At 37.6% G+C, this 21,257-nt stretch overlaps 2 protein-coding genes across 2 annotated transcripts in view; one reads left to right on the forward strand and one right to left on the reverse strand.

The window, feature by feature from the left end:
• TMEM169 (transmembrane protein 169) overlaps positions 1–21,257 on the forward strand; it is a 254,139-nt gene that overhangs the window by 97,721 nt on the left and 135,161 nt on the right. The gene's annotated exons all lie outside the window — the stretch shown is intronic.
• The window catches only part of MAP3K2 (mitogen-activated protein kinase kinase kinase 2), a 97,549-nt gene that overhangs the window by 12,536 nt on the left and 63,756 nt on the right, over positions 1–21,257 (reverse strand). Inside the window, exons 6-13 of the mRNA XM_050917065.1 lie at positions 20,065–20,178; positions 18,999–19,098; positions 16,410–16,540; positions 13,800–13,879; positions 8,304–8,371; positions 3,725–3,817; positions 2,325–2,531; positions 1,477–1,625 (exon numbers count right to left, since the gene is read on the reverse strand). Of these exons, the coding sequence (XP_050773022.1) occupies positions 1,477–1,625; positions 2,325–2,531; positions 3,725–3,817; positions 8,304–8,371; positions 13,800–13,879; positions 16,410–16,540; positions 18,999–19,098; positions 20,065–20,178 (942 nt within the window). The remainder of the gene's footprint in view (positions 1–1,476; positions 1,626–2,324; positions 2,532–3,724; positions 3,818–8,303; positions 8,372–13,799; positions 13,880–16,409; positions 16,541–18,998; positions 19,099–20,064; positions 20,179–21,257) is intronic.

Below are 21,257 nucleotides of genomic sequence, written 5' to 3' on the forward strand. Positions count from 1 at the left end.
CATATTTTATTTTATTATTTATTTTTATAGCATGGAAGTGGTTAAGGGTGGAAAAGCCTGCTGCAAATTTCCCTATACAAGTTCATTAAAAACAGCTATGAATTAGAATTTTAAGTATTCCAGAGATTCCATGTGGAAGCCCTTCATCAAAACTTGATATTTATCCATCACAGACCACTTGTAGTACTCCGAAATTAGAGGGAGAAAATTTTCTTGATGTTGCCATGGGTGTGTTACAAGAAGTAATGGTAAGCTTGGCTATCTTCTGAAAGGTAACTACTGTGAAAATGACACCATGTGGTTCTATGTTTACCATCTCTATGATTTCCAGAGCAAATTGGTTATTTTTACAATAATTTGTTTTTCAAGCATCAGCACTAAAAACTATAGCTGCAAGTCAATCTTTGTTCTGTCCAGCTCCTATGCCATCAGCAGTAAGAGTCTACAGCTGGAAGTCAGCCAGTCAATTCTGCAGATGATGCATAAGCCGGAATGGAATCCAGCCCACTCTCCCCACAACTGTACTGACTATGGAATCCTAATGAATGAAAAGAAGAATTTATTTTTGTCAGTAAAATTGGCAGCTACAACTTGGAATAAAAACAAAATCTGGACAGTAACATGGTGCCATTTTTACATTGTCTCTTTTCTGACTAACTGTATTTAAAGGACAAGTTCAGATTAGACATATGGAAACACTCAATAAAAGCACTAAAACAATGCTCTTGGGAGAGCAGTATAGGGGACCAATTATAGTAGGTTCATAGGCATTGGACTTTACTTATAATGTCAATTTGTACATAACTGCAGTCATATCCATTAAACAGAGTTCTTTATCATAACATTCTCTATCGGTTTCATTATAAAACAAAGCTAATGTATGCTAGGTTCCTATACTTTTCACTTTACTACTTTAAGTAATATTTCTGTAGAATGTACCTTCCATGTTAGATTACTGTTTAGCTTTATTGTCTCAGGCTGTGTTGAATCTGATAATACATGTTAGTTTCAAAGAGATATATTCAGGGGCGGCTCTAGGTATTTTGCCGCCCCAAGCACGGCAGGCAGGCTGCCTTCGGTGGCTTGCCTGCACGAGGTCCCCGGTCCCGCGGATTCAGCGGCACGCCTACGGGAGGTCCACTGAAGCCACAGGACCAGTGGATCCTCCTCAGGCATGCTGCCAAAGGCAACTTGCCTGCTGCCCTTGCGGCGACCGGCAGAGCGCCCCCCATGGCTTGCCGCCCCAGGCACACGTTTGGTGTGCTGGTGCCTGGAGCCACCCCTGGATATATTTGAAGATGAAATCATGTGCTACATAACACTATAATCATTAAACTGACTTATTTTCATTAAGATTTTAATGAAACAGAATGTCTTTTTATCGTACAGACTCAGAAATACACATCCTCAAACATTCATACAGAAAACCATTCTTACAGTGATACTTTTACAAATATTTCTTTCACGGTCTCTTACCTTGCTTGTCTCTGGACTGTCAGGGTCAAATTGAACTTGTTTAACAGCCAATTCTCTTCCGGTGTCAGCGTCATAACAGAGATATACTTTGCCAAAAGCACCCTGACCCAGCAACTTGCCAAGTCTCCAGTTAGTTGGCGCTCGTGGTGCTGAAAATACAAGTATGTTTTGTTTTTAGAATGATTTTGTTATTCAGTTGTTCAAGAAAAACTGGAACACAAAAATAAAACTCTTGAAAAAAAGACTTTTAATTTTAAATCTCCATGTAAAAAGCATGGATATATAAAATTGCCTCTAAATAGAAGAAGTGATCCTGTCAGTGACCTAATAACCTATATTATCTATAAAAGTACATCCAAGCACATAAGTACAAGATACGCACATCTGAGGTACTTACTAAGTACCTGAAAAGGAGACTAAAATACATTTAATCACCCAAGTATTTTAAGAGTACCCTTTAAAAACAACAAGTCATGATCTACAGCAACTACAAAGGATACGTATCTAGTACAAACACATACACCCAACCATACTAATTAAGTCCCCCGTTTATCGAAACAAAAAAATTCGACCCATAGCAGCAAGAATAAATAAAGTTATTTGACTGGTAAGCATCTTACTACTTCAGGTCCAGATGTATACTAACATTATTAAATGTTAAGAAAACCTGTAGTGATTAGTTATAATATAATGTAAGTTACAATTATAATGTAATACTGTAATAATATTATGGGTATGCCTTTAACAACATGTATTTTGGTAATTTTGTCAGTTCTGATGTATTATATATTTAACAAGATTTTTTTAAAATTTTCCTTTGAAGATTGTAATGTGCCTTTTTAACTTACAGCGGCTAGGTGGACTGATGTCCATTACTGACAAGGTAGGATTGTCTATGTCACTTCCCCTTCTTCTCATTCGGTTCTCCTCATACTCTGGAGTAAAGGTGCTGCTCCCACTGCTTGTACTCAGGGAGTGATCGGTGGGGCTGAAACTGACTGGAGACCGGAAGCTGTTCCCCTGGGTCCTTCTGGCCCTTGGAAAGGTTTTACGACCTGTCATGATGCACAAAGACTACCTATAATATTGTACCATGAAGAATAAGTACTAAACAATATGTGTATGCATACTGCATGAAGTGTGCACTGAAAACATAACACAGTTCAAATCTTCCACAGAATATGATAGAATGATAATGAAAGTTACTGGTTTAGCCTGCTGAGAGGGAAAGTGTGCAGAATGCCTACGTGTAGATATCAGACAAACTAGCTTAATGACTTAGTCCAAGACTGGCTAGCTGGGAGCAGTGCATAAGTAACATCTAAAATTCCTGCAAATAGTTTAATTAAATTAAGTGACTCTTCTACTGGTGGTTTGAAGAAAATTGAGACAAGTTCCAAGGGAAACAATACTTCCATCTTTACTGTTACGAGAGGCTATATGGATTCCTGGAAAACAGACCAAAGATACACTAGAGTTCTAATGGTCCATCTAGTGAGGTATCCTCACACACAGGGTGTTTAACTTCAGATGAAGATGAAAGACAGTCCATAATGGACACTATGGGAATTACCTGCCTGTAGGAGTTTCTTCCTAGCTCCCATCAGTTAGTGGTTGACACACCCTGAAGCATGGATCCCTTCCCCTCTTTTTTCTCTATCTAATGGAACTCATTATCCAAATGTCTTATCTTGTTTTGAAATACAATACCTTCCAGCAATTAGTTCCACAGCTTAATTACGCATTAAGTAAACAAGTATTTTTGAATTTTAAATTTATTGCTTTTCAATTTCATGACACATCCTTCTCCTCTTTTATTATGAGAATCAGTAAACAAGAGGGACAATTCAGCTACTCTATGCCATTCCAGATTGAGTAAGAGCGAAGTTTATTCTCGGTAGTAAAGAATCACAATTACGCATGGCATTCATTGTATGTTCCGCATAGTTTGTGCATAGGCTTTTGGCAGAGATGGTTTCCATGTACAGCTGCTCCCATGATTCCCTAATGCTCTAATCTACATCTTCACGGGAGCTGGGGTAGCTCAGCATCTTTGAAAATCAGGCTACTTTAATTTAGGTACCTAAATGCAGATTTGTGATGAACTTTAAGCGTGCTTTACATTTATTTCAGAGAGAACACCCGTTTGCTTCTCTTTTCCACATTTTCTGATGATATTGTTAACTCTTTCAACTTAATTTTTGAAAAAAGAATAAATATTGAAAATGTTACAGTGTCCCACACTCACCATCATTGTAATCTTGGTGATGATATGAAATATGATACCTTCGGGGATAAGTCCCGCCTTTTCCAAATTTCTCAAATATTGGGATATCATAGTCTATGGGAACAAAAAGAAAATATTACCATACACTGCAAAATTAAACACACGAGGAAAAATTCAAAAACAAACCAAATGTTAAATCGGTCTTGCACCACAAGTTTTTTAAAAAGTAACCCTACACTTAACCCTTAAGTGGACTGTTGTACAAAGAGACTTGTAAACTGGAAGGCTGTGCATATAAAGATAAGCGAATTAACATTCAGCCTACTAATCATGTTGTTTTAGTCCCTATAAATGATAAAACAGTAAAATAATAAAAAGTAAATAAATTTAATTAGATATCACATCCACTCAAACGTGCTACCATCTGTTTCTAAGCAGGTACAAAATTACAATACCATTTGAACAGAAAATGGTCTTAATATATTTTTTCCTTCAATAGGCAAGTAAGTTTTTTATATAAAACCCTTAGTTAGTAAACTATCTGGAGTGGCAGCATTGTTTATGTGAGAATTTTCTGCATGAAATGTTAAAAGCAATCTCCTGTCTTTGCTGAATGAAAAAAGATTCATGGCACTTTCTGTAAAAATATCTATAAGGCATCAACAGACTTCATGTGTATGGAAACACTGCATCTCTATTCATTTAACATTCAATGGGTAAGGGTTTGTCTTAGCATCCATGGCTAAACCCCTCCTGCACTGGTGTATCTAGTTGCCTGTCACGCACTAACCAATAGGTCACTGCATGATTCCTATCATAAGCAGGGCTGGATGCACCACCTATTAAGGTTGTCCAACACTTCCCATTATAAGACCCTTGTTTTTCAGTTTCTTATACGTTGCCCAACTTTAACCATTTGGGCTGACATTTTCTATGCTGGTTGTCTGCCTCAGGCTCAATTTGTCTTGAAAATTTCTGCCAAACAGGTTTAGATGTTTCTGAGAATGAGGCTGGGAAAATATATATTGTTTTGACCATGTTAAAAAATTCTGGTGACTTTTTCTTGGAAATGCTCTAACACTTGCGTGCTTTGGAGCTGGTTTCTGAAATTTGGCAGGGGGCAGGAGTGACCTTTGTTTCAATGATGTCTTTTTGCCATCTGGTAAAAAGCCACCCACATCTGGCTAAGTTATAAGCCTTTACAAAAAATTATGGTTTTCACATACTCAGTTGAGACTGGCTAGCTAGAGCTTCGCAGCTAAAAACTCTAAAGATTCCATTCTCACTGAGCACGCTCTAGCTTCTCAGCTCCTAGCACTGACCAGACTTTACATGCACCATCCTCAAAGATTGACTGAGCATGCTCCAGCCCAGAGCTACAAAGGCTCAGAAGGATTTTTCCTGTACTGGGTGCTCTAGGCTGGGTGTGGAAACAGAGCAAGTAGCTGGTCTCTCATGTGCTCTCAACTCTCCTGCCAGAATTCAGGCAGTGTGGAGGAGCAGGCTCTCTCATTTGAATGCAGAAGGGACAAAAACCAGACCATGAAGGAGAGACAGGAGTAGATTGGAACAAGTGGCCTGGTGAGACATGGATTGTAGGTGGAGAAACTGGGATTGGGAGTTGGAGAGGAGACAGACTGGGAATTGGGAGCTGGGCCTGAGTGCTGGTGAGGGAAAACGGGAGAGGGTAGAAAGCGGAACTGGTAGTCAGTTGTCCGAGTAGGGAACACTGAAATTAGATGAGGAACTGGGGAGATTGGGACATGGAGCCAAGGAGCTGGGGGTGGGAATGGGAGGCTGAACTTGGATAAGGAGCCCAGGGAGAGAGACTGGGAACGAGAGGTGGGGCAGTAGAAAGATACAGATTGTATGAAGAGCCAGGGAAGGACAAAGATGGGGGCTGTCTGAGCAATAAGACAAGGAGCTGGGAGGAACCGGAGCTGACTGAGCAAAGAGACTGGCATTAGAAGTCAGGAGTGGGGAAGAGTCAGCACAGGGACAGGTTGGAGGGAATGGGGCAGAAGGGGTCAAGCTTTGAGGAGGTAGGCCAAGAGAGGACACGGCCTTCCAGAGCCTGGAATGGAACCTAAGATTCTCGAGTCTCACTATTTTTGCTGTCAGCAAATACTTGTGAACCCCACTGCCAAAGTATGTGTCTCATCTTCCTTTAGTGCTGCTCCACATAGAGGATGACAACCTAATACTACTATCATTTACTCTATTAGCTCGAGTGGCAGAGATGTGATGATCTAAAGGTTCAATACGACAACACCTGATGGAATTAGTGTGTGTGTGTAAGTGTAATTTCATAGGTTTTTAAAAACAATCTTTAAAAAGATTCAGATTGCAGAGTCAAACATGCAAGTTAGGAAATGCCAGAATTAAGATTGCCTGTGCAACCTTAATTAAGCCCCCTTATGTGTATGCATTATGACAGTCTTTAATTAATGATCATATACTGGTTTTTCCAGAGGACTCCTGCCTCATTCAGTACACCTGATGGACCTACTCTGGGGACAAATTAGGGATGTGTAACAAAGCAGGCTGTTGGCTGTAGGATTACTGCCTCATTTGCTGCAGAAGCTGGAAGGTCTGCAGTGGCTGAGGCAGGAAATAGCAAGAAGAGAAAGGAAGATCCCATGGTTAAGACAGTTGAATGTTGTCCCAGAAAAATTTATTCTATCATTGTCTCTGCCACAGAGTCCCTGTCTGATGCTAACCAAGTCACTTAAAACCAAGCTTTCTTCACAGGTGGCCACCGATTGTGTGTGTCTCATTTTCTGGGTGTCTGCCTTGAGACTCTGGGGTCTGATTTGCAGAAGTTCTGAACACTCACAATTGCAATTCAAGTCAACTGGAGTTGTGCTTCAATATAAAAACTACTACATAATACTAGTTACTCTGAAAAATCAGGTCCAGGCATCTCAAATTAGGCACCTAAAATTAGAGAATACTTTTAATCTTAATCTGTGCTTCAGCTCCCCGTGTGTAAAATGGGGATACCACCTTGTCACCTCACAGCAGTTTTGTGAAGATAAATTAATAAATGTTTGTGAAGCACTTGAATATTGTGATGAGTGCCAATGAAAAACCTACGACAAAATTAATAATCCTGTCTTCGCAGAAGTGTTTGAATAGTGTGCACTAAGTAAGATCTAGGACCATATACTGAACAAAGAGGATCAAATGAAATATTGAATAGCTGTCCATTAATTAATCATTGTCTATTCCATGCATTGAATGAGGCATGGGACATGTGGAAAAAATACTGAAATAAAGGCTCAGACAGGTTAAATAAATCACCCAAGGTTACACAACTATTCACTGGCAAACCGGAACTATGGTCCAAGTCTGACTCCTAGTCCTCTGCCACCTGACAAAGATGTCTTTCTTGCTTTTGGATGAGAGGCAAAAATTATCTCGTTATCCTGTGACCCAGAAATCCCTTGGTGCCAACTGGCAGACAGTGCAGAGGGTTTCGCAGGGATCCCTTCTGTATCTGCATAATAGTTCAAAGGGTGGTATGTGAGGTCTCTCTTGAGAGCCAGTAGTCACTGGTCATTACAATCAATGCAAAATATCCGTACTATTGGATAATACTTAAGGAGTTATGAATCTGTACTGAAAATTATGTTCTTAAGGTTTTGGAATTAAGGCAGGTCACCAGGTGGTGACACACCTCGGAAATGTTCCTTTCAGGCAGGAGGTAACAGACACTTATCTCCCCATTTGGCCATCTGTGTATTGTATGCCTGAGATGTATGCCTATACATATATTGAGATAGGTGCCAGTTAAGAGACTGCAAAATCTACAAGAGAAGAAATCAACAAGAAGGAACAAACAGAAGGGGAATATTCTGTTTATGAATACAGACAAAAGATTGGTCTGGTCTATCTTGGAAGTTCAAAGGGACACACTGAATTTTTCACCTAGGAAGCAAACTGCCAGCATTCTCTCTCTCATCTCATGAAAGGAGGGGCATAGCCAGCCAGGCTGTAAAGCACTACAAAGATTCTGGGTGAGCAATACTCTACAAGACATGAGTATCTTGTTAAGTTTAGGCTCTACAATGTATATTATGATTTTATTTCATTTGTAATAATTTGTTTTCAAAACTTCTACTTGTTACTACTTGATTTTCTATGCTTTGTTAAATAAACTTATACCTGATTTCACTATAAACAAATCTAAGTGCTATGTGTTTAGCACAGCAATGATCTGAGGTGAAACTGGTAACTTGAGGTGTTTTGATTCTTTGGAAGCAGCGAATCTGTGAACATGGAGAGCGTCCAGCAGATGAGAGGATGTACTGTAGAGACGCTCGAAGGGGTGGGGTGTGCCAACCACTGACCTGCAGAGGGACAGTGGGGCCTGTGAGGTCTAGAAGTGAGTGCTTGTGTGGCCATGACTGGTAGAGTTGGGGAGCTGAGCCATGACAAAAACAAACAGTTTCCTCACACTAAGGGAAGGTGATAGCGAGGTGCCTCATAGCCCTGGGTACCCCAAGGAAGCATCACATACACTACGTACATGCATCCTGAGACATTTTATAGCTGAATGTATCTAATAAGACTAAATGTGCCCAGTAGTTTTACCTACCTGAAAACTCCTGGTGGTTATCTGGATAGCTCTGTGCTCGTGGCATCCGAGATTTGGGGTAGCTATCTCTAGAAGTGTAAGACAACATTTTAGATGCTCTGTTACTGGAGAGTCAGAGTAGTCAGGCAAGCACTTAAGTCTTACTGTTTTATAATTGTTGAATTACACAGCAAAGTATGTGCTATCCCAGTCTCCTGCACTTGTGAACATGAATGGGACTCAACTTTGAAATACCAAAGCTTGTAGATATCAATTACAATGGATGGATCTTGCTTGGGATAGGGAGGAAACGAATGGCACGGCTCATAAGTACAGTCTATTAGTAGACACAAAGCAGTGCCAAAGAAGCCACACAGGAGCTCGTGCCTTGCACCTTCATGGATAAACAAAATCAAAACATCAGTTACAGGATATTAACTTAACACAAATTTTTGTAGCCTGTTTAAATATTTTTGCCAAAGAAATGCAGAGTCTCTTGCAACTCTTGGATTGCCTTTTTCCTTCTGTGAAGCTCAAATGATTTCATAAAAAACTTTAAAAAGCAATTTTAGTGAATAATTAAGGGTGTTTCATGTGGTCAAATAATTTCTTACCTACAAATTTGTCTTTATGTAACTCCCAGCCACCACACAGGAATGGATGGGATTCCAGTCAGACAGAACAACCAATTGCAGTAGAGTACTTCCATAACCATACCACCCCAGCAACTTCCTTTTCCAGACAATAATTTCTCTAGTAGGCAACAGAAGCAGAAATTGAGACAAGCCTAAACCCCTGTTAGGAGTCCTCGAACAAAGTAAGAGGCAAACTAAATGAGGATGACAAGAGGGTCTCTGGATTGGTTGAGGCAAGTCAAAAAATTTCTATGCAAGAAATGTTTTCATAGGATACTTTCGGTCTACCAATCAAGGTTACACTGGTTTTCTTAGGAAAAAAAATCAAAAGTTAAGCAATCATTAAAATAGGGTAAAAACTAAGGCCGTTGATTAATCCCATTTAACTCATGTGATCAACTCAAAAAAATTAATTGCACTGTTAATCAACAGAATACTAACTGAAATTTATTAAATATTTTGGGTGTTTTACTACATTTTCAAATATATTGATTTCAATTACAACACAGAATAGAAAGTGTACAGTGCTCACTTTATATTATTTTTTATTACAAATATTTGTCTTGTAAAAAACAATAGAATTTTCCAATTAACCTCATACCAGTATTGTAGTGCAATCACTTTATCATGAAACTGCAACTTACAAATGTAGTTTATTTTTTGTTACATAACTTCACTCAAAAAATGTAAAACTTTAGAGCCTACAAGTCCACTCAGTACTACTTCCTGTTCAGCCAATCACCAAGAGAAAAAAGTTTGTTCAAATTTACAGTAGATAAAGCTGTCCGCTTCTTGTTTACAATATCACCTGAAAGCGAGAACAGGCGTTCGCATGGTACTTTTGTAGCTGGTGTTGCAAGGTGTTTACGTGCCAGATATGCTAAATATTCATATGCCCCTTCATGCTTTGGCCACTATTCCGGAGGACAAGCTTTCGTACTGATGACGCTCATTAAAAAAAAATGTGTCAATTAAATTTGTGACTGAAGTCTTTGGGGGAGAATTGTATGTCTCCTGCTCTGTTTTACCCGCATTCTGCCATATATTTCATGTGATAGCAGTCTCGGATGATGACTCAGCACATGTTCATTTTAAGAATACTTTCACTGCAAATGTGACAAAATGTAAAGAAGATACCAATGTGAAATCTCTAAAGATAGCTACAGCACTTAACCCAAGATTTAAGAATCTGAAGTGCCTTCCAAAATCTGAGAGGGATGAGGTGTGGAGAATCTTTTCAGAAGTCTTAAAAGAACAACACTGATGCAGAAATTACAGAACCCAAACCACCAAAAAAGAAAAACAACCTTCTACTGGTGGCATCTGACTCAGATGATGAAAATGAACATGCATCGGTTCGCACAGCTTTGGACTGTTATTGAACAGAACCCGTCATCAGCATGGACGCATGTCTTCAGGAATGGTGGTTGAAGTAATAAGGGACATATGAATCTTTAGCGCATCTGGCATATAAATATCTTGTGACGTTGGCTACAACAGTGCCATACAAATGCCTGTTCTCACTTTCAGGTGATATTGTAAACAAAAAGCAGGCAGCATTATCTTCTGCAAATGTAAACAAACTTGTTTGTCTGAGTGACTGGCTGACCAAGGAGGAGGACTGATTGGACTTGTAGGCTCTGAAGTTTTATATCCTTTTATTTTTGAATGCAGTGGGTTTTTTGTACATAATTCTACATTTGTGAATTCAACTTTCAGGATAAAGACAGGTTTCAGAGTAGCAGCCGTGTTAGTCTGTATCCACAAAGAACAGGAGTACTTGTGGCACCTTAGAGGCTAAAATTTATTTGAGCATAAGATTTTGTGGGCATCCAAAGAAGTGAGCTGTAACCCACGAAAGCTTATGCTCAAATAAATTTGTTAGTCTCTAAAGTGGCACAAGTACTCCTGTTCTTTTTTCATGATAAAGAGATTGACACTTCGTACTGATATGAAGTAAATTGAAAAAAACTTTTTTATAGTGCAAATATTTGTAATAAAAAATAAATATAAAGTGAGCACTGTATACTTTTTATTCTATGTTGTAATTTAAATCAATATATTTGAAAAAGCTTTAATTTTTTTAACTGTGCGATTAATCACGATTAGTAAAAACCCTAAAATACCTAAAATCAAGTGCATAACCTTTTACACACCAGCTACAAAGAGGATATTTCAAGCGCTGAAGCAATCTCTCTGTACCATACATAGGTTTTCTTATCTATTAAATGGAGATAATTACTTAGCTCAAAGGGGTATTTATGAGACTAAATCAATTAATATTTGTGAAGCACTGATTCTCAGATGAAAAGTTGCTATAGAAGTGCAGAGCATTCAGCAGTAGAAAGCTATTTTCTTCTAAGGAAATTGAGTACACCCTTATTAGAAAACAAATGCTATGAGGGTATGTTTTTGAGGAATGGAGATCTATGATTCAAGGTTTCCTGAGAAGTCTGTGAAGCTTCTTGAAACAACTTCTTAAACCTGGTATAAATAGCCATACAACGTCTAATCTTTCCTTCCACTAGAAAGAATAGTAATTTCTCTCTCCTTCTTTAATTGGATAAGCATAACTAAATGAATTCATCCAGTAAGTAATCTTTTGCCCCTAAGTACTTCCAAGCTTCTGGAAAGTTCAAATCTCAAAAGTTTTCAAAGACCTTTTTGTGATACTTTGATGACAATGACCTTACAATTTCATGTCTTTCCCAAAAAATGGACATGGAGATATACATGCCTTAACTCTAAAGGCTGTAACTACTATACAGTTTGTAGAATCCAATTACTTAAAGTTTTAAACAATGAGGAGTCCTTGGGGCACCTTAGAGACTAACACATTTATTTGGGCCTACGTGGGCTATAACCCACTTCATCGGATGCATATGATGAAGTGGATTATAGCCCACGTAGGCTCAAATAAACGTGTTAGTCTCTAAGATGCCACAAGGACTTCTCATCGTTTTTGCTGATACAGACTAACACAACTACCCCACTGAAACTTAAAGTTTGCGGTCTAAGATGTATCTGACCTTCAACTCCAAGATAACCATATTCCGTATGCCCCTGATATCAAGCTAGATTTCAGAGTGACTGATATGCCTGTTGCTGTGCCAATATTTTGATTCATGGGACTCCAGTCTAGTTCTGAGTCTACTTAGCAAGTGTTCCTGGACAGAGGTTTTTCCCTACTGGTATAAACATTTGAGAAGCTGAGATTGGCAATAACAGGAGCTTCTGATCTTTCTCTGTCCTATGTTCCATAAGCACAAAACAAGCTGGGAATGGATGTCTTACCTACATTTTTTACCCTTTTCTAGCCCTGCATTGCTAGCACAGGAAAGGAGTACTGCTGATATTTTGACAGTAAGAACAGCTTAGAGGAAGTCGTCCCTGCAGTGCTTTGGACATGGGAGGTTAGTCTTTTACCACTTTTGGCTCCTGTCAGAGTGGAACAGGAAGACAGCAAGACTTTTGAATGGATATTTATAACTCCATGAGCTCTTCAATCATCAACAGTTAATTACTGACATGATCACAGAACTATATAGCAAATCAAATTAAATTACAAGACAACACAAAGGGAAAGCATGGACATGTTTAATTTCTGACGACAATGCAGAAATTTTGCACCATGTGCTGGATTAAAGAATTTTATTTATCTGAGTTATTTGATGCCTACCCACACCTTAAACCGTCACCCAAAATTTAAGTATATTTTAGGGGGGGGTTAAATGTATCATTACAAAGTTTTGATTCAAACTTCCAATTTCAAATAGATTAATTTTCACTTGCCCACAAAAGAAAATAAACGCTCTCTCCCCAACCATATGGTGAGACCCTCTCAGATCATCCTTCAGTTTCCAGCCCCTCCACATATGGATCCCCAATCACTTTAAATGCCGGAAAAGATGGACTCTGCAGCATGCATGGAAGATAAGTCCTTCCACAATGATGTCCTTATCAAAGGAAAGGAAGCACAAGGAATTTACCTCAACTATGACTGGCTGTTCTGCCAGTCTGACTGGTTCAACATGGGAACAACCATCCATTTCAGGTTGGTGGATATGTGGTTCATAAATGTGTACTGATAATTTTAATTAAGTATTTAGATATTATAAGAGTGGCACAAAATGACAAAACCTAAGTAAACTTAAAACCAAACCAAGATAACAGTTAACTGTATCTGCTTGTTTCGCCCATACAATGATTTCTTTCAGAACAAAAAATAAAAAATCAGCAAATAAAAACAGTCAGTTCATCTGGGAAATGTTCAAATTTTTGTTTTATTTATAATAATATTTGGCCACGTAGGTGGAACTGAAATGTTCAGTAAAATATATGCGAACAATATAATCCTATGTGTTGAATGGATCTTTATCTGCAATGACTATATATAACTATCACTCACCTTCCCGTTTATGTTTGACTGTTTGTACTGATTTATCATCTGTGCAGTAATATTAAGCACAGTGCTGGGTAACCCAGTAGTAGAATGGAAGTTTCTTGCAGATGTCAATATCTAAAGTGCATGTTTAAAGGAGTAGTTCATGGTTGTGGAATAGACTCAATTTACAAACAAGACAACAATGGCCAGATTTACAATAAATCTGTGTGCAACAAAAAGCAGCAATTCCAGAAACTGATGTTTTAAATTCCACGCATCTTCAAAAACAACAGGCTGATATGGCACTCTTCTCTTCTGTGCATCAGTAAGCAGTTAAATCCCAGTAAGTTATATTGTTCTTGCTTTTGTGTGTGTGTGTACATGCATTTGAAAAAAATATACCTACAAATTGTTTCTGAAGGTTGAGTTACTATGTTCTGTGATAGGTACTTTCAAGCAATCCAGCAGAAAGAAGTGCTGAATGTAAGTAGTTCTTACCCATCTAAAGGACTGTCAAGTGAGGGACAGCTTCCTGAGCCAGAGTTTTCAGGACTGCTCAAGGACAATGGATCCAGCATCTAGTAAGTAACCATAAGAAAGGGACTGAAAATCTTTTTTTATGGTTGATGGTTCTTTACATCACATTTTATAGCGCAAAACCCCAACATACTGCTCATAAAAATCAGCAGTTATAACTGATGTGGCTGAAGTCATATTGTATGGAGTCCTGCTTGTTGAAAAGCACTCTGGTGCCCTTCTCCCACCTAATACAAACATATTGCTTGTATTTACGTATTTAATTTACAGTGTTTAGGAAACAGTAAATTATAGCAATTATGTTAAAAGAAATGTATGTAGTACACACACAAAGAGAGGGAGTGTTTGCAACACCTATATTAGATTAACAAAATTGTTTGGTCTCTATCTCAGCCTGAAATTTTTTGGAAAACATGAGCAAAAAAAAATTAGGCTACTAAGGATAGTTAGCTGTGGCAATGTTTCAAAAAAAATCCTTTTGTTTTTTTAAAGAAATGACTCCAGGAGAAAGAACTTGAAATTTGGAAAGGAGATGGTTATGGGGTCAGAGGTGTCTCTTTTGCTGCATCTGTGACAATCCAGGTTACATGCCCTTTTGAGTGGCTGGTCCAGAGAGGATAAGAGTCTACTACTTCTACCAGCTAAGTGAGTTATTCCTATAGCTTAAGTAGTAGAGGCACATGCTATAGAGCTGAAGGTCCTAGGTTTAAACACTACTGATGACTCATGCAAGTGGTTGTTACAATTGCACATTGTCATAAACAGATAAGAAAAGTTAATAGCACAGAAGTACTTTATATCTCTTTTGCCTGGAAAGGGTTAACAAGAACAGTGAGCCTGGCTGTCACCTGACCCGAGGACCAATCAGAGGACAGGATACTTTCAAATCTTGAGGGAGGGAAGTTTTTGTGCTGTGCTGTTAGTTTTGGTTGTTGTTCACTCTGGGGGCTCAGAGGGACCAGACGTGCAACCAGGTTTCTCTCCAATCTCCCTGATACAGGTTCTTACAGATTCAAAATAGTAAGTACTAGGTAGATAAAGCGAGTTAGGCTTATGTTTGTTTTCTTTATTTGCAAATGTGTATTTGGTTGGAAGAAGTTCAAATGTGTATTTGGCTGAAAGGAGTTCAAATTGGTATTTTGCTGAAAAGATTTTAATTTGTACTTGTATACTTAAGCTGGAAGGGTGTTCCCAGTGTCTATAGCTAAAAAACCCTGTATCTATTCCATCTTAAATTTACAAGATCATTTTTACTGTTTTTCTCTCTTTAATTAAAAGCTTTTCTTGTTTAAGAACCTAATTATTTTTTTATTCTGGTGAGATCCCAGGGGACTCGGTCTGGATTCACCAGGGAATTGGTGGGGAGAAAGGAAGGAAGAGGGAGAGAGAGGCTGATTTCTCTCTGTGCCAGGATTACTTTCTCTCAGGAAGAATCTGGGAGGGGAAGAGAGAAGGAGGGGGGAAGGTGCATTTTCCTCTCTGTTTCAGGATTCAAGGGGTTTGAATCACAGTGGTCTTCCAGGGTAACCCAGGGAGGGGAAGTCTGGGAGAGGCAACGGTGAAGGAAAGGGTTTACTTTCCTTGTGTTAAGATCCAGAGGGACTGGGTCTTGGGGGTCCCTGGATCAGGTTTTGGGGGGACCAGAGTGTACCAGGCACTGTAATTCCTGGTTGGTGGCAGCGCTACAGGTTCTAAGCTGGTAATTAAGCTTAGAGGAATTCATGCTGGTACCCCATCTTTTTGGACGCTAAGGTTCTGAGTGGGGATTATACCATGACCCAGGTGCTATAAATATTTTACGTTTTGGAGTGCCATACATACAATCCTTGGTCTCTAATTCCCTGTGAGCATCTGTGTACTTGAAATGTCAGAGGCATTAACTGACTTTGTGCAGGCCAATGATAATGTTTTTTATTATGTACAGAAATGGACTGGATCTGATCAGAGAATTGGTTGGCAGTGTTGCCCAGTGGACAGGAGATACAAGTTCTACCCCCAGTCCAGACACTGACTACTGTGCAACTGACAAGTCACTTTCACACTATGTCTCTGTTTTCTCTTCCACCCTCTCTCACCTCATCTCATTATAAATTCTTCATGGTAAGTACTGACTCTTACTACTTGTGAGGATAGAGTCTACCTGTAGGGGGTTCTGATCCCAAATGGGGCAATGAGGCACCACTGTAATAAGGATAAATAATTATGGCCCAGATTTGAAAGGCACTACATATCCCATTTTCAATCCTCTGAGCTATTCAGACCCCAACCACCTTTTCCATCAGTATCCAGACAGGATACCGATATTCAGAGAGAGGAATTTCTTGTAGATTCTAATAGCTTCATTCTGGTGGAATAGTTGAGTAACAGACAGATCAGAGGGACAAAATGACACGCCCCTGTGCACCTGCCAGAAGAAGATGGCAATGCTTACTAGGTTTATAGTACTTGACTTTCTTAAACCATTATATAAACATTAACTGAAAAGCTGAGAGGTGGCAATTGGTAGGTCAGTCAGTCACCATGCCCACAGTGACATTTAATCAAGTGGAAATTAAAAAAATATATATTTACTTGATCCATGCTTTCTGGAATGAACTCGCCTTCACTATTGATACTAGTGAATGATCCATTTCGTACCACCTGGTGCAGCTCATCTGGAATGTATCCCGGGGGAGGTGAACTTCTATCACGTGTATTAGAACCTTAAAAAAAAAGAAAAAAAAAAGCAGTTTATTGGAGAACACTTTGCTTAGACTGGAGATTAAAAACAATCCTCTCCTGCAAAAAAAGCTTACTATGGTATTTTCTCTCTTTTTGTAAAGCACGAAGTTTGCTTCTACATCTACCATGATTTATTTCACAATTTTTAAAAGCTGACTGTTGCTCTCATGGAGCCGGATACTGCAAGGTACTGAACTCTCAATGGCCAGGGATTAAAAAAAAAAAAAACAAAAAACCCAACTGGGCACCATCAACTAAAACTTTAATGTTATCTCCTAAAATTTAATGTATTTAATGTATTAAGTGATAAAATAAAGCCCCAATCCTGCTCAATGGATGTGGACACTGCTTGTGCAGAGCTGCTTCCAGGATCAGGGCTAAAAACGACAAATTAAGAACTACTAAACATCATGAGTTAGGACTGCTTAAGAGTCAATCTATATACTGAAGGACTGAAAAAATGTATTGAGATACTTGAGTTTTCCATGATTAAAATTTCCATTGTTACTTACAGCAGAGAACAAGAACAACAGTTCAGTTTGTATTCTGCCCTTTGTATTCTGGAAAGGGTTGCAAAATTATTCTTTGGGATATAAGTCAATTAATTTGGGGTTTTATTATATGAAAGTGTGTGAAAGGGATGAATCTTGAGGTGCTTTTCAGCCATCTTCTTTTCTCCCCAGACATTAATATATATTAGTTTATGTTTTCAGTGTTATCTTTAAGGATAGAACTTACTTAAAAAAAAATATGAAATTCTCCTTCACATTCCTCACTAATCCAAAATTAAGGGCAGTCTTTGGCTTCCCAGGGCCCAGAGCCAGCTGTGATCACTTTCTCCTTTACAAAACACTCCTAGACCTGTAGTCAATATTCTGTGTTTCTCCCGCAATTTTTGGTGCCCTTAACTTCATTAGAAGGGAGAGAATGTAATTCTAAACCTGTAATCTGGGAATTGTGTCCATCTACATATCTGTCTCTGGATAAAAATTTGCCTCTGTCAACGTGCAAGTTAATCTGGTGCATTCTAAACCTTGCATTTAGAATGTCCCATTTTCCGCTGTACAGCATAGGCATATAATTCATTAATTCCTAGCACACCATACGACTGGATCTAGATTTCATCAGAATGGAGTATTTACTGACGCTAACGTTCGTGATTTTATTGATAATCTCATGACGTTTTACTTAAAACCCTAGCTCCTGGCATCTTATGAGGATGTGAGAATTTCAGCTTTCACTAAAAACAAAAAACAATGTTTTTAACCATCATCGCTGCAGAGAAGAGCTTGAAAACACAAACCCTGAAGACTTAAAATCCAGAAGGCAAATAAAAATAATCCAAAATGTATTATTTATTAAAAAAAACACCTCATGATGACTTTTTGTGGCCTGACTCATTTTAAACCTTGCAGTTGGCACTACTGAATGTTGTAAATAAAAAGCACATTTCAACTGCATCAAACCAGGTGTGACAAATTGATACCTAAATACAGGTCCTTATATCACATTAACATTTGTATTTAATACAGTCATATTTAAAATTTTAAAGAAAAGATGATTCAATATCCAATCCCAAAAAATAGTAAGCCTTTAATTAAGCATCCAACTATCTCCTTAACACAAAAGAGTTACAGTGCCACACTATTTTCTTTTGTTTGTAACAGTGCTATATACAATGCAAAATATGCTTAGATGATGTGCAAAATCAAAATGTAATTTACAATTAAATTGACTGAAACAAAAGTTACTTGTTCAATTAATTCTTTAGCCACAGAAGAAGTGAAACCAAGGAATCCACATAAAATTTCACAAGTTAACCTCACACTTCAAACTGCATAGGAGAAAAGGTTAATTAGCCCAATGTAACACAGCTGCTTCTCTTAGAGGTACTTTTAAAAGCAGCATAAACAATCTAAATCATCAAACATAATTTTTAAAACAGTCAGGAAATCTTACAGTCAGGAAAATGCATTGCCATTTAAACAAATATGGCTTTGTTCAGAAGCTCAATCCTGCATGTAATGAAGTCAAAGGGAGTACTGACACTGACTTTAATGGATAGAAGGGATGAATCTGTAAATGAACAATAAAAAAGAAATCTATAGATGAACAATAGGGAACAAAGTATTAAACCCATTTGCTAATATCCCAAATCTAATTCTATTACTGGGTTCTTTCAACTATGGATTAATTCTTGTTTTGTCAGTGTTTTCTGCACTAAACATTTATACAAATTAAAAAATTTCACCTTTTTCTTTGATTTTTACAACTAAAAATTATCACCTAACTCATCAGCATGAATAAACCTCAGTAAACGAAACATGGCATCAACCAATCAATCAGGATTAATAGAGATACTCTCTCAAGTACGAGTCTGCAGACAATTTAAAATGAAAGCTCATACACTTAAAATCACAGAAATATTAATTGCTTTACCTATTACAGACAGCCTGTTTTTACTCTCTGCCACTCCAAACACTGTATTATCCAAATCTTCCAGTGATGGCAATGGTTCCATGTTACTTAGGACAGGAACCTAAAAATGAAAAAAAAATATTAAAACAACAAATAAGTTTAATTCTGTAGCCCCAAAAGGAGAAGAAATAAAGAAAAACACACTACAGATTTCCAAATGCTCTTTACATTATGAGAAATGTTTCCATGCAATATATCCTTTTTTTTAATAATATAAGCTTAAGGTAAAGAAGCCAATTTGCTTCAAAGTCCATATATTTCCTATCACTTCAGTAGTTTATTCAAACATTTCTACAATCACGTCTTAAATTACACTGAAATAACAAATTATGTTTGTTATAAGTAGGATTTTTTTTCAAACTTGCAATTTTCAGTTTGTGTCAAGAAAAATACACATTCTCTTTTAGCTCATGGGATCTGATGTCTGGATTTCCGCTTGAAAGAATCACTATACAAAATAATTATTATTGTTTATAATGTGGTATAACTCAAATGAGCAAATTATTACCAGGGCCTTATTGTGTTAGTAAAGTCCACATAAAGTGGTATTGTGGGACATGACACACACCTACTATATCTCCACTGTTACCATTTGTTGTGACAGATGCATTTAAACTTATTTTTATTTAAAGAAAGTTTGAAATTATTAAATTTTAAAAAGTTTAAATAGCAGTTTCAAACACTGCACTAGCCTCTGAAATTGCATGCCAATGTTGGCAATTTTACACATTTTCCTATTTTAAAAAATATATCTTTTGCTGCTGTATGAAAAACCCACACAAAGAGGGTAACTCAAATATTGTAACTCTCCAGGGGAATACAGTGAAACTGACCAAATACGAAATGTTACATGCATAAAGTAAACAAACTGAACAAAGAGAAAATCATTCTCTCAAATCTCTGAGTAATCTTAGATGTTACTTGTAACAATAATAGATAAATATTTCACACAGAAGTGTAATTTTAAAGTAGGCAGTGTCCCACTGAACTCTTTAATCTAGACATTAATAAATACACTAATTCGTACCTGTGAATTTCCATGTATTACAAGCAATATCTTGAGGCTCTTCATGTGAACACTACGATCTAGCAGTTCAACAGCTTTGTCCAAATCATCCTGTGTGGTTAATGGAATCACCAGCTACAGGGACAGAGAGAAAAAAAAGAAATCTTAATAAGACACACAAATTAGTAGTGTTGGTATAAACCCGATACTGTATGTGACTAAGGATACCCCCCCAAAAAACCATTTCTTTGTAAATCAATTAACATAAAATACTATGATAATGCAGCATTGAGATGGCTCAGTCAGGCACTGAAGAGACTCAGGAAATTATGTTAAATTTGAATCATAATTTTAACTTTGCCTTCTAGTCTGTAAAGCATTATGAAGCTGGCATTCATTACAAAGTAACAACCATTTCAAAATATACAATGTAACATTTTCTGCAACTTTAGATACATGTATAGCATCTTCTAGTATATTTTCTTTCTTCTCTCACATACAAGCATCATAATAAATCACTGTACCTTTCCCCCAGAGAGCTCATATAACTTTTCTACATCATTATGTATTTTGTCATCTCACGTAATATACATTCAAAACACAATTTTTAAAAACAGTGTATAAATGTTGTTTATACACATTCCCCAATGACTTATCTATTAAATAATTATATTACTCAAGGAAGGGTGCCAGACATGAACATTCCTACATGGGATAAATACAGGCCACTCTAGGAAGGCATGAACTGAATTAATTATTTGCCTAGGCCAGGGTCACAAATTGCCAACTAAAATCCACTTAAATTATAATTAACATTTTTTTAAACCATAACCAGATTTTAATCAAATTGGAATTGAAATATTTCCTGTTTATATAAAGAAACTGCACAATTCTGGTATCTAGCAATGGATTTTCCCTGCCCACAAGTAACTATTGCAATGAAATTTGAGGAATGAAACATTTTGCAAATTTGGTTCTCTAGCAATCAATTAACCTCCACGTTACCCAAAGAAAAACACAATCAAACAGTGTGTGTGTGGGGGGGACGGGGACATTTTAGAATAAAACGAGAAATTAAGCTATTAATTCGTATTTGTATTATGTTAGTACCTAAAACCCATAATCAGGGATTGGGACATCATCATAATGGTCACTGTAGAGATATAAATTACAGTAAAGACTGTCCAATCATAGAAGATTAGGGTTGGAAGAGC

Source organism: Gopherus flavomarginatus, chromosome 10 (assembly GCF_025201925.1).
Source record: "Gopherus flavomarginatus isolate rGopFla2 chromosome 10, rGopFla2.mat.asm, whole genome shotgun sequence".
NCBI classification, from domain to species: domain Eukaryota; kingdom Metazoa; phylum Chordata; order Testudines; family Testudinidae; genus Gopherus; species Gopherus flavomarginatus.